This window comes from Pelophylax lessonae (genome assembly GCF_965119305.1).
Source record: "Pelophylax lessonae genome assembly, chromosome: 2".
In the NCBI taxonomy this organism is placed as follows: Eukaryota; Metazoa; Chordata; class Amphibia; order Anura; family Ranidae; genus Pelophylax; species Pelophylax lessonae.
Window position 1 is genome coordinate 547,211,726 of NC_138769.1, and position 14,287 is coordinate 547,226,012.

Consider the following 14,287-nt stretch of genomic DNA (forward strand, 5'->3'; position numbering starts at 1 on the left):
TTGATAGTGCTCCTCGCCTATGGCAAAACTTAGAAAACGTTAAAGAGGAAGTATACCGTTAACTCGAGCACCCATTTGTCCTGGATAAACGAGTTCCATGGGTCCAGAAAGAACACAAGACATCCCCCTATAATGGGTGAGGGCGTCCCTTCAAGTGGAGGGCTTGTCTGCGGGGCCGGAAGAACCTGCTTTGGACTTACCACCCCAGGGTCTCTGCTTGCAGCAAGGTGCTCTTGCCTCCCGTGAGCCCCTTAATGATCTCTTCCATGGAGGCTCCAAACAGACGGTACCCTACAAAGGGGAGATCCATCAGAAGAGAGACTTGGTCCACAGACCAACATTTCAACTGGATTATGCGGTGTAAAGTCACCGCCGTCACCGACGCTCTGCAGACCAATGGCATCCCATCCAAGGATGCATCACAAATGTATTGCAACCCCTGTATCAACTGGTCCACCAACTCCGCCATTTTATGAGGGTGCTGACCCTACTTCAAATCCTGGCGTAGAGGTTTTGCCAATTCCATCAGGGTTTGAGAGACCAAGGTTTTGGCAAACACCGGTCTTAGGATAGAACCCGCCACGGTGAAAACATGGCGGACCAAGGATTCACTATAAAAGACAACAAAACAGGGCGCACCGGCCTAGTGCATTATCTCTTAGACAGGTTTATTAAAATAATAGATTAAAAATACTCACAAACAAGTTTCTTGATAAAAAGCTGTGCAGGCTTACGTGTTTCGAGGCAGCGCCTCTTCCTCAGAGCCTGCAAAGCTTCAGGGGACGATTCAATCCCGATCTTGTTGCTGAGGATTTTATTCTATTTGATGTGTTTTTTATCAAGAAACTCGTTTGTGAGTATTTTTAATCTATTATTTTAATAAACCGGTCTAAGAGATAATGCACTAGGCCGGTGCGCCCTTGTTTTGTTGTCGTTTATAGTGTTTTCCGGACCACCCTGGTCCAGCGAGGGGCTGCAAGGCTGAAGTATTATCAAGTTGCCGTGTCATCTGTTCTCATCTACATGCCTACAGTCAGGTTGGCCAAGAGGATTGCACCACTCAGAGCGCAAGGAATAGGTGCTGCATCGACAGTACATTTGCTTGTTTGTTTCCGGACCAAGGATTCAGCCTTTCTATCCTCTGGATCTTTAAAGGACAGAGCATCCTCTACAGGTAGTAACGTAACCTTAATTCAGTCTAAAAACCTGAGTATCCACCACCGGTGTTACCGTCAGTTTCTTCAAAAGACTCTTCAAAGGCATAACTTCTCGTATCCCAGCCATGCATTTAGGAGATCCCGTATCCCAGCCATGCGTTTAGGAGATCCCCAATGACTAGTGACAATCTCGTCAAAATAGCCGGGGAAGGGGAACACAGTCACCCTGAATGCCCTGCGGGTCCCAAATTGCACCGGAGTAACCGACGCAGCATCCGCCATTTATAACGTTTCCTGCGCTGACACAATCACTGCTTCTACCATCGCCTTCTCATGTACGGAAGAGGAGGAATCATCCTCACTATCCGAGCCCTCGAGGTGCATGGACGCTGACCCCGCCGGCTGCCTAGTGCCCGCGGTGGCCATTTCAGCCTCAGAGTCTGAGGATATAGATGAGGCAGGTGAAGGCAGAGGGTGCTTTTAGTCAGGCCCTTTTTGCAAAACCAGGTCCACTTTGACCACTAATGACTGTAGGACCGCCGCCATGGCCGAGTGAGAGCCCAAGAATTCCCCCTCTGAAAAGGGGTTCGGTGGTGGGATGTGTTCTACAGGCTCCATGTACCCTGGTGCCACACTGCACCCCCCCCCCCCCCAAAAAAAAAAAGAGGGAAGAAAAAAAAAAACACCTATGTATATATAAACACACAAGTATATATCTATAAGTTGTAGGCACCCCACAATACCAACACCCGTGGGACTACAAGTGCTACTGCCTGCAAAAAAACAGGGCGGGAGATACCCCCAGGACTCACCACCTCTGGGTCGAAGATGAAATGGAAGAGAGAGTTCCAGCTGCAGCATGCCGATCCCAGGAAAGAGGAAGTGGCCATGCCGACACTAGAGGTAGTCGCCCAGTGCGGCTACAGGAAATGGGCACGCTGCAGTCCAAGCTGCAACCTCAAACATGGCCGCTGACTACAGGAACATGGCGGCCCCTCATTCCCACTGCCAAAAATGGTGATGCTGCCCACGGTGCGCGAACAAGCCGGGGAGCAGCCCAGGATCACATTCAGGTATCCAGCTGCTCACTGCACTGAGCGGACCAGATATTAAGGTTCCCACACACCTCGGTCCTGCACTGTCACTGAGGTGATAGCACAGAAGACAGAAAAAACACAAGCCAACCACCCACCATTCTGGAGAACAGGGGGGAAAAGGAGATGGAAATGTGGGGAGGGGAGGACCCGGCAGACACCCCAGAATCCCGGAGGAGTGGTGGCACTACTCACCATCCTGTAGGAGCCAGGCCGGGGTTCACTCTGAGCAGGTCACCTCCCCATCTCAGCACAGGGGTGCTGCAGCCCAGGGGAGCGCTGCGACTCTGGCCTCGACCAGGTAGTGTCCCGTCCACGCGGGGTGTCCCTCTCGCGGGCCAGTCCCTTCCGTGGGACCCTGTCGCGGCCAACCAAGCGCGGAGCTAAGGCCTGCACGCGCTCGCTGGCCAGACTGGGGCGACCGTAAGGATCTAGGATATCCAGTGCATCACCCAGTCAAACAGTTGATTGTAATTCTCACAGAAACTACTTGATTGTAGGAAAAGGAAAAAACTGAGGAAAAATTCAATTTAAAAAGGAAAAAAAAAAGTGCCAGGACCAAAGACCCCAGCAGGGAGTTAGGTCCTTATTCCTGACTAGGCAGAAAAAAAACTGACATCCTAGAGCAGGAAGTGGGAGCATACCACCTGGGACTGCCCTATAGGCGTATTTAAGTTTTGTTAACCCTTTTCCGCCTAGTGTCCTACTCATAGGAAGCACTGCATAATCCATCCGTCTAATGAAGTTATGTCTGTCAATGAATGAAAGAGAAAGTATAAGTTATTACCTGATAACTCCCTTACCAGGAATCCTCCAGGACGGTCACATGAGATGGCTCCTCCTCCTACAGGAAACACAAGCACAGTTAGGTTTAAAAAGCCGCCCCACAGTTGTTAAAAGATGAACTGGACTGCTTAAGTGACTAGCTCAAACTATAAGTATACAATTTACTAATAGGGTGGGGGTCCACCGTCCTGGAGGATTCCTGGAAAGGGAGTTATCAGGTAATAACTTATACTTTCCCAAGTCATCCTCCAGGACGGTCACATGAGACCCCAACGATGCATACCTAGGGTGGGACTACTGCCTGGAGCACTTTGCGACCAAAGGATAGATCCTGGGCGGAGACCAGGTCGATCCTGTAGTGTTTGACGAACGTCAGATCACTTGACCAGGTGGCTGCTTTGCAGATTTGATCTGCTGAGGCCCCAGCCTTTTCTGCCCAAGATGTAGATATCGCCCGGGTGGAGTGTGCCTTGATACCGGCCAGTAAGCTCTGGTCTTGCGCGGTGTAGGCTGCACCAATGGCCATTGTGATCCACCTGGCTATGGATGATTTTGAGGCAGCTTTCCCTTTCTGTGTGCCTCCAAAAAGGATAAATAAGTTGGCTGATTTCCTGATTTCTTTGGTGACTCTTAAGTAGTGTAGGATACACCTTTTGACGTCCAGAGTAGCAAAGACTTCCTCCCCTGTGGAGGTTGGGTTTTGGCAGAATGATGGGAGGACTACTTCCTGTGTGAAATTCCGATGATACCTTCGGGAGAAAAAGAGGGACCATCCTGAGGATTAATTTATCCGGAAAAATCTTTAGAAAAGGTTCCTTTATGGAAAGAGCCTGTAGGTCGCTCACCCTTCTGGCTGATGTGATTGCCACTAGAAATGCCGCTTTCAAGGTAAGATTCTTTAGACTGCAGTCTTCTAAAGGCTCAAAAGGGGCTTTGGTGAGTGCCTGTAATACTAATGTTAGATCCCATGGGGCCAAGCTAAGGTCTTTGCTGGGCCCGGATCTTTCGATGGATCTAAAAAAACCTCTTCACTAAAGGATCTTCTCCTATAGGTTTTTCCAAAAAGATTGACAGAGCTGCAGCCTGCACTTTAAGGGTGCTTACTGCCAGACCTTTGTCTACTCCGTCTAGAAAAAAATCCAGCACAGTGCTAATGTCCCTTAGGTTCCTGTTGCTGGGCTCCATTTTGAATTTGTATGTCTTCCATATTTTATTGTAAATTTTCCTGGTCACCGGTTTTCTGCTTTGGAGCAGTACCTCCGTGACTCTTGTGGATAGTCCTTTATTCAGTAGTATGTCCCGTTCAGGATCCATGTTGCTAGTTGTAGCATCTGGCTGGAAGGGTGATGCGCTCCCTTTTGGGCCAGAAGATCTTCCTGAGCTGGTAGAATCCAGGGCTCTTCCTCCGCCATTTTCTGGAGTGGAGTAAATCATGCCCGTTTCGGCCAGAAGGGTCCCACTAGAATTACCCTTGTCCCCTCCAGATGGATTTTCCTGATTGTCCTTGGGATCAGTTGGATCGGGGGAAACGCATACGCCAGACTGAATCTCCAGGGGAATGCTAAGGCGTCTATGCCCAATGCGTTCCTCTCCTTGTGTAGAGAGTAGAACTTTCTCACTTTTCTGTTGTTTTCGGTGGCGAAAAGGTCTACCTCCGGTGTCCCCCACTTCTGTACCAGCTTGTTGAAAATCTGTTGATTTAGTTCCCACTCTGCTGGATCCAAGTGCTTTCGGCTCAGGAGATCTGCCAGCACATTTGTTGACCCCTTTATGTGCACTGCCGAGAGGGATAAAAGGTTTGCTTCCGCCCCTGATCGAATGTCTTGCGCTATTCTCATCAGGTGCTTTGAGCGTGTGCAACCTTGGTGGTTGATGTAAGAGACTGTCGTGACATTGTCCGACTGAACTTGAACATGTTTCCCTTTTATTTCTTGTTGGAATCCTATCAGAGCTTCTCTTACAGCCGCTAGCTCCCGCATATTTGAGGATACTTCTTCCCCAGATTGGCACCAAGTTCCCTGCCTCACCTGATGTCCTATGTGGGCTCCCCAGCCGAAAAGGCTTGCATCAGTCGTTATCCTGACCTGAACGGTGGGCATCCCGAGTCTCCCTTGAGAGAGGGAGTCTTCCTTTAGCCACCAGGTTAGTGATCTTTTTACGGTTGGCGGAATTGATATTAGACCGTCCAGCTCTGAGGTCTTTCCGTTCCAGTGGCTCAGGAGATGTCCCTGGAGAGGTCTCATGTGTAGCTGAGCCCACTGTACTGCTGGGATGGCTGCTGACATAAGGCCCAGGACCACCATGGTGTCTCTTCTTGATATTTGGTGTAGCTCTATTAGGCGCCTCGTAGCTTCCTTGAGCTTCACAATCTTGTTCTCTGGTAATAAGATTTTTTGTGTCACTGTGTTTATCCGGTAACCCAGGAACACCGTCTCCTGTGAAGGGATTCTGTTGGATTTCTGGGCGTTGATCACCCACCCCAGTGATGTGAGGAAAACCTCTGTCGTTTGGAGATTTTCCAACACTTCTGACTCTGATTTTCCGTATATCAGGAAGTCGTCTAGGTAGGGAATAATCTGGACCCCTCTTACTCGGAGATCCAGGACTACTTCTGCCATAATCTCGGTGAAGATTCTGGGTGCCGAGGTGATTCCAAATGGGAGCGCCTGGAATTGGAATAGACGTGTCTGTGTCCCCATTCTGGTTGAGAACCTTAGGAACTTTTGATGCCTTGGGTGGATTGGCACGTGTAAATAGGAGTCTTGGAGATCCAGGGTCACCAGGAAAGCACCTTTGGGGAGTAGGGTTCTCACTGAAAAGATGAATTCCATCTTGAACCTCCTGTACCTTATTCTGCGGTTGAAGTCCTTGAGATTTAGAATTAGGCGGTGTTTGCCTGATGGTTTTAGTCTTAAGAAGACTCAGGAAAAGAACCCCTCCCCTTGGTGTGATAAAGGTATTACCTTTATTACTTCCTCTTGTAGTAGGTTCGAGATGGATACTTCCCAGTCTTCCTTTGCTGGCGATGTTCTCGGTAGAGATGTTGTCCGAAATTTGTGAGGGGGGAATTGTCACAAATTCTATCTTGTAGCCCTCTTTGATAATCTGTACGATAAAATGGTTCGTACAGAATCCTTCCCATTGAGGGGAGAAGAATCTCAGTTTTCCCCTACCGGCCATCTGGCGTCACTGGGGCTTGCTGACATTGCTGCTATTATTGGGGAAGGTGGTGTTTGGTCTACCCTTGTTCTTATTGTATACCCACTTCCTCTGGGTGTTTGGTTTTCCTCCCTTGGATTGTGTATCGCCTCTTGGGTGGCAAAAAAATCTTTTGTTTCTCCTTCCTTTTGGAAGGGAATCCTTTGGACTTGTCCGCCGATCTTTCCAGAACTTTATCCAGTTCTTGGCCAAAAAGTAGTTTCCCGTCAAAAGGGATACTACAGAGCTTATTCCTGGATGCATAGTCTCCTTCCCATGTTTTGAGCCAGAGGGCTCTTCTGGCTGAACTTACCAGACCAGAGGTTCGGGCTGCTATTCGTACGCCTTCCGCCGCTGCATCCGCCATATAGGCCACCCCTTTCTCGATCAAGAGGAGGGAATCCTGTGCCTCTTCGTTACCTGGGACTTTTTCCAACTGTCCTCTTAGCTGTTCCAGCCAGGACACGTTTCTAGCCACACAAGTATTAGCCATGTTTGGCTGAAAGGATGCCGCTCCTGCCTAAGCCCTCCGAAGTGTCACATCAATCTTTTTATCCATTGGATCTTTTAAATGGCCCATGTCTTCAAAAGACAGGTCCGACTTTTTTGACACCTTGGCTAGAGGCGCGTCGATTTTTGGGCATTTGGACCAAATGCCTACTGAATCTTCGAAGGGGAATCTCTTCTTCATCGCTTTTGGGAAGAAAAGCTTGTTTTCAGGACATTCCCATTCCTTCTTGATGATCCCTTTCAGGGATTGGTGGACCGGAAAGGTACGTGTCTTCGGAACCTGTAGGCCTCTGTATAGTCGGTCTCTCACCGATCTTGGCTCTTCCTCCTCTTGGAAGTCTTCTGTTACGTATATTGCCTTCAGGAGTTCTTCCGTCTCTTCAGTTGGGAATAGGTGTCTGGTCACCTTTTCCTGTACTTCTCTGTCTTGCTCTTCTGAGTCTGAGCTGTCTCCCAGCAGGAGTTCCCCTTCCTCATCCTGGGAGTCTGATTCTGAGGATTCTTCTATTAGTCTGGTGACTGTTTGAATCCTAGCCGTTTTTGTGCGGTATCCCAACGTGGAGGGTTGGTCTGCTCTTTCCATCCCTTCTATGGATGTTTGTAGCGATTTCAGAGTGGATGTGACTTCTTTTTTGAAATCGAGGAAATCTTTCCCTAGCAGCTTGGATTCTTCACTGATTACTTTCTTGATGCACCTTTGGCACAGTAGCTTGTCTGAATCCGTTGGCATTTTTGTCCCGCAGGTGCGGCAGTGCTTTTTCTTTGGTTTTACCGAAGTATCTGTAGCTTCTGCGGGTTTGGGCTGTAGACAGAGAGAGAAACAGACATATAGCCAATTATCTCCCGTCTCAGGGGTGTGCGTACACCCTCCCCCTATTTACCCCCCTTTTTTCAGACCCAATTGGCCCTTGAGATTGCACCCCTCTACCCTCCGACCCCCTTCCCTGGTAAAGCCAAAGAAAAGGTCCCCCCTTTTTTTTGGGGGGGTGGGGTTGGATGCACCCTTCCCCTCTTCTTCCCTCCACTTACCATACTCGGGCTGGGGCCACACGCAACAGCCTCTGGTAACAGGGACTGTTCCTCCGCCATTAGGACCGCCTGGAGGGAAGGAGTTTTGCAGCAGGTGAGCGTAGCCAAGCCGATTGTTCTGTGAACTGGCGCCTTTTATGCTTAAATTTCCCGCCAGAGCCTCGCTGATGCTTTTCCGGCGCTTTTGCCCACATCCAATATGGCCGCCGCCCCACTTCCGGTGGCGGCGCCATCTTAGCTACGTCACTTCCGCCGCGCCAGCGGCGACGCTGGCTGTCACAGCACACGCTGGAGACTCCTCCAGGAGCCCAGCGTGAGGAACACTCTTCCGAGGGGAGATGGCGAGCGGCTCAGCACGGCCTCCGGCTGGCCGCCATGGTCCCCTCTTGGTCGGCTTCTCCTCGGTCCCACACGGAGCAAGGCAAGCTTTAGGCAGGATACTGGAATCTACCTGTCCTCAGGTCTCCAGCCACACTTCTGCCCCCAATAGAAAAAAGAGAGGAGAGGGTATCTTCTGAAGTTTCACGACCCCCTCCTCTCCCTTTGGACTTCCTCCTCCCCTACCCCCATTGCTGGCACCTGCCCGCCGGATACTCTTATCGGCCCAGGCCGGTGGAGGGAGGAGGTATCCCAGGACGCCTGCCCAGGATAGGGAATTCAAAAAAACAAACAGGGGATGTTAAGGACCATACTTGTGTAAGCAGGACAGGAAACACAAGAACTGTGGGGCGGCCTTTTAAACCTAACTGTGCTTGTGTTTCCTGTAGGAGGAGGAGCCATCTCTCATGTGACCGTCCTGGAGGATGACTTGGGGAAATAGGATTTTTGCGATGGACACCCACTTTAATATGATTTTAACCCCTTGTTATGATATAGCTAGAACGAATATCGTTATATTGTGCCTAATTGAAGAGGTCCTGCATAGGTATAAATCATTCTTTTACCTATGTCCTATAGGTCAGTGGTCCTCAACTCCGGTCCTCAGGGCCCACTAACAGGCCAGATTTTCAAGATAACGGAAATACATCCCAGGTGATATCATTTGCTGCTCAGTGATTGCAGTATTCTAGTCTGCATCTCCCCAAGGTAATACCTAAAATCTGGCCTGTTAGTGGGCCCTGTAGGCCAGGGTTGAGGACCACTGCTATAGGTCATGTCACTTACAAACTACAGAGATTATTTTATATATGTACACACTGTGTGTATATGTAGTTGCATATTTCTGTAAGAAAATCCAGGGAGCTAATTTCCTGCACTGTTCCTGGTTAGTTTTTTCCCAGTTTATACTCTGTGGATTAGAAAAGAAGTCGCCCCAAAGTAGTACAGGAACCAATTTATGAGTCATACCGATTAGAACGGTTCCATTGCAGTTAATGGGGTGCGACTTGTCACGCAACTTTGATCTCTCAAGTAGCATGACGTATCACAGCAGTATGAACCAGCACTTAAGGGACTCTACCCAATCTGACATATCAGAGTTAAGTCCAACACAGGTTAGAGAGTCAAACCACTCAATTTAAACTGGAATCTAAGAAAAGAAAATAATTGGCGGTCAGTGAAGTCCCAAAGGTTGAGCACACCTTTCGACCTTTTAGCGGTGGTTCGGTTAGTGCGGATCACGGGAGCTTCCACATTGGGCACAGACAGCTGGTCAGTGGCCCCAAACGATTCTGAATTCCTGTGTCCCTAACAGCCTGTGTGCAGGATGCACCCTACTCGATGAAGAGGGAGTCTTCAGGATAGGGATGTAAAAATCTACAACTCTGGTCAGGCAAAGACTGCAGTTATGTCACTGATCTTACACATTAGCAGAGTCCTTTGCTTGCAGGGAGACACATCCAGGAATGCTTCTGCAGGGGCACAGCCACTGCAAGACAGTCAGTGAAATCAGCAATATTTCACCGATCTAGGAAAGACCTATGCAAGATGGCTGACTGGACAGACTTTCAGGATTTCAAACAACCCATCTGAATATAGCAGAAGCGGTCGATTAAAGAGAAAAAAATAAAATCCCAGAAAAATCTTGAACCAGCAGAGCTGAAAATACATCCATCCTCTTTAAATAGGCTAAGCTAAACTGAGCAGGAAAACCTCAAATTGTGGGTTGTCCCCAGAACAGTAATAGAGAGGAAATCTTCCAATGGGGACACTAGTTCTGGTGACCTGGAGAGCGCCAAGGGATTCTATTAATTTGCAGAGATTTTACTTCCTGTATCAGCTTTGGGACAGGAAGTAAAAGGAAATTTCGCTAGTGGGACACAGATGGCAAAAAATAAACTGACAGGATTATAACCATCCCTTACTCTATCCAAAATGGGAAAGTTTTGCTTATTGTTCTACTTTACATTCACACCAGAAAACAGTCATTTATTATCTATGAATTTCTTCCAAAACCTAAAGTACCAAAGCAATTGTATCAGTCAGTCCTCAATTATACCCACTGTACAGTAAAATGGTGCAGTTGTGGACAGGTATTTCTGGAGATCTGTTTATAAACATCACTTGAGGAAAAATACACAGGTAACCAGTGCTCCTGTGAATGGCTGTGATCTGAACAAACGTCAGACTGCTCAGATCACAGGCATGATGTACAGAACTGACCAGAGAGGCTCTGAACATTCCAATAGTTGTGATGACCAATTAACGTGATCACAAATGTAAGCACTCTAGTGGGTGGGGATCAAAAATTGATTGTGGGTTTTTGTAACCCTTTTACCTCCTCCTCTCCACGCTATGTGACCTGTATATTAACTTCTACTTCTGCACATTAGCCCCCTGATGTCCATCCTGCCACTGCATTTTTAATGACCAAAAAAAAAAAACTGGTAAAAACAAAATGAATTTGGGGTGTTTACATTGCAAAAAAAGGGGGTTGTTTAAGGTTTCATAATGTCCTGTCATTTTTCGGAAAATAAAATGTGAAAAGATTCCAGCTAGTTTTGAAATGCTGTTTTCTTCAACATGTGTGTGAATGGAGCTAAAATAACCATCTGTGGCACCTTTAAAGTGACGGTTGAATCCTATACGGGACAGAATGACTACTGAATTATATAGTTATAACAAATGAACCTTCAAAATAGCACAATTTGTACCAAAATACCGCTAACCAAGCAACAATAATAAACCACACCACGTTTAAATATTTACAGTTTAGTTAAAAAAAAAAATGCAATCATGAAAAAAAAAAAAAATAATTCTTTACTTCCATGAAACGGACAAAGTAGGTCAAGCTTAAAAATGGCTGCACATTTAGTGAGACACATTCAAAGTTAATGTTCACAACCAGTCTTAAGGAGAATTATGAAACACAGGTCTCGGTCTGCTTGTTTGGTACAGAATGTCTGTAATCATCAGTCCTTTCCTGATATGAAGCTGCTGCTTTTCTTTTGAAGAGACGCAAGCTTAATCTTAGAAGATCACTGTCAACCAATGGAGGATTTGAGTAAGTCTGTTTCACAGTGCCCTGGTAAAAGGAAAAAAAAGAAAAAAGAAAAAAAGAAAAAAAAGTCAAATGTATGGTCTTATAAATTGTTATATTGTTAAGAAGGTTGAAAAAAAAAAAAAAAAAAAACTGTTTCATCCAGTTAAACCTATGTGTGTGATTTATTTCTAGTCTCATTATCACAGTCCTGAATATTCTACTTCTTGAGGAAGATACGTTTATTGAAGTTGACGACACCAAGTACCACTTCCTGGGGGAGGGAGTTCCACATTTTTACTACTCTAGCAGTAAAGATCCTTTTCCAAAATCTAAGGTTCAACTTTTTTTTTTTTTTCTAACCTCACATTATGGCCATATGTCCATTTTAGGGACCATAGAGTAAGCAGTTTATCACAGTTACTGGAGTCTACTTTGATATATTTTTGTACTGCAATCATATCTTTCAAGTGCCTCTTCTCCAAAGTGAATAATTGCAATCTATGTAACTCAATCTAATACCTGAGGTCTGTAAAGCTGCTTTGATCACTTTTAGTCATTACGGAATTGCCGGGTCAAAAAAAATATATATATATCTTGATCATTGCTGCAGTGATGATGATCATCGCTTCTGTCCCGACACAGGACACATTATACAGAATCTCACAAATGTGAGTACACCTCACATTTTTGTAAATATTTTATTATATCTTTATGTGACAACACTGAAGAAATTGCACTTTACTTCAATGTAAAGTAGTGAGTGTATAGCTTGTATAACATTGTAAATTTGCTGTCCCCTCAAAATAACTCAACACAGCCATTAGGCCCTGTTCACACCTGAGCATTTTTCAGCTCATAAAATGTTCTTCGCTGAAGTCTCAAAACGCCCAACAAGGAAAATCCCATTAATTTCAATAGTCCCTGTTCACATATGAGCGTTTTGTTGTCTGAAGCAAAACGCCTGAAACTCAAAAAAGTAGGAGTATCTTTTTAGGCAGATTACAAGCGTCTTTGTTAGATGTCAATGCATGCCTCCAAACACCTGCAAAAAACGCCTGAAAAAAATGCCTGAAAACGATACGCTCAGGTGTAAAAGGAGCCTTAAGCCCCGTACACACGCACAGATTGTTGGCCGTAAATTGTCGGCCAACGTCCGATCGGCCGATTGTAGGCTTGTTAGTATGATGCTTCCGACAACCAACTGCGAATTTTCGGCCGAAAAAAATCTGGTGTGCATGCTATAAAATTTTTGTTGGCCAACAACAGAACGGCCGATTGTTCCTCAGTCAGTACAGATTTCGGCAGACAAAAATCAGATGAGCAAGACTGGGCATGCTCAGAGAAGAAAAAACACACGGAAAGTCAACCATCACATGACATCACTTCTGAAGTTGGTTTTTGTTGGCCAACAAAAGTCCAGTGCAAGTCTAGAGCACATTTCAACCAACAAACACTGGACAAAAGACGGCCGATCGGTCGGCCAACAATCTGTGCGTGTGTACGAGGCTTTAATGTTTAAACCGCTGGCAACAAAAGTGAGTACACCCCTAAGTGAAAATGTCCAAATTGGGCCCAATTAGCTAATTTTCCTCCCCGCTGCCATGAGACTCGTTAGTGTTACAAAGTCTCAGGTGTGAATAGGTAGCAGATGTGTTAAATTTAGTGTTATTGCTCTCACTCTCTCATACTGGTCACTGGAAGTTCAACAGGGGACCTCATGGCAAAGAACTCTGAGGATCTGAAAAAAATAATTGTTGCTCTGCATAAAGATATGCCTAGGCTATAAGAATATTGCCAAGGCCCTGAAACTGTGCTGCAGCACTGTGGCCAAGACCAGACAGCGGTTTAACAGGACAGGTTCCACTCAGAACAGGCATCGCCATGGTTGACCAAAGAATTTGAATGCACGTGCTCCGCGTCATATCCAGCGTTTGTCTTTGGGAAATAGAGGTATGAGTGCTGCCAGCATTGCTGCAGAGATTGAAGGGGTGGGGGTCAGCCTGTCTTTGCTCAGACCATACACCGCACACTGCATCAGCATGGCTGTCATCCCAGAAGGAAGCCTCTTCTAAAGATGATGCACCAGAAAGCCCGCAGTTTGCTGAAGACAAGCAGACTAAAACCTCGTACACGCGTGTCGAAAATCGGCAGGGAATTTTCATCCGACGACCGATCTGCCGATTTTCGGCTTGTTAGTATGATGCTTCCGACAACCGACTCTTCGGCTGAAAAAAATCTGGTGTGCAGGCTATACAATTTTTGTCCGCCGTCAAAACACGGACGATTTTCGTGCAGTCAGTACAGATTTCGACAGGGAAAAATCTAATGAGCAAGTCTGGGCATGCTCAGAGAAGTAAGAACACAAAGAAAGCAAACCAACACATGACATTACTTCTGAAGTAGACTTTTTTTCGGGCGAGAAAATTCGTTTGCAGTCTAGGCACATTCCAACCAACAAAACACAACTCTGGACAAAAGACGGACGATCGGTCGGCTGATAATCTTTGCGTGTGTTCTATGCTTAAGGACATGGATTACTGAAACCATGTCCTGTGGTCTGAAAAGACCAAGATAAACTTTTTTGGTTCAGATGGTGTCAAGCAGGTGTGGCGGCAACCAGCTGAGGAGTACAAAGACAAGTGTGTCTTGCCTACAGTCAAGCATGGTGGAGGGAGTGTCATGATCTGGGGAGCTACAGTTCATTGAGGGAACCATAATTGCCAACATGTACTGTGACATGCTGAAGCAGAGCATGATCCCCCTCCTAACAGGGACTGGGCCGCAGGGCAGTATTCCTCCATGATAACCACCCCAAACAAACCTCCAAGATGACCACTGCCTTGCTAACGAAGCTTAAGGTTAAAGGTAATGGACTGGCCAAGCATGTCTCCAGACCTAAACCCTATTGAGCATCTGTGGGGCATCTTCAAATGAAAAGTGGAGGAGCGCAAGGTCTCCCAACATCCACCAGCTCCATGATGTCATCATGGAGGAGAGGAAGAGGACTCCTGTGGCAACCTGTGAAGCTCTAGTGAACTCCATGCACAAGAGGGTTAAGGCAGTGCTGGAAAAAATTGGTGGCCACACAAAAT

General features: G+C 46.6%; 1 protein-coding gene across 7 annotated transcripts in view; it reads right to left on the reverse strand.

Annotated features, from left to right (window-relative positions):
* Window positions 1–10,998: 10,998 nt before the first annotated feature.
* The window catches only part of ZC3H13 (zinc finger CCCH-type containing 13), a 179,051-nt gene continuing 175,762 nt past the window's right edge, over window positions 10,999–14,287 (reverse strand). For all 7 annotated transcript variants that reach the window (XM_082247570.1, XM_082247569.1, XM_082247568.1 and 4 more), the window contains one exon: window positions 10,999–11,237. In XM_082247570.1, coding sequence (XP_082103696.1) covers window positions 11,073–11,237 — 165 coding nt within the window. In that variant the 3' untranslated portion in view covers window positions 10,999–11,072. The remainder of the gene's footprint in view (window positions 11,238–14,287) is intronic.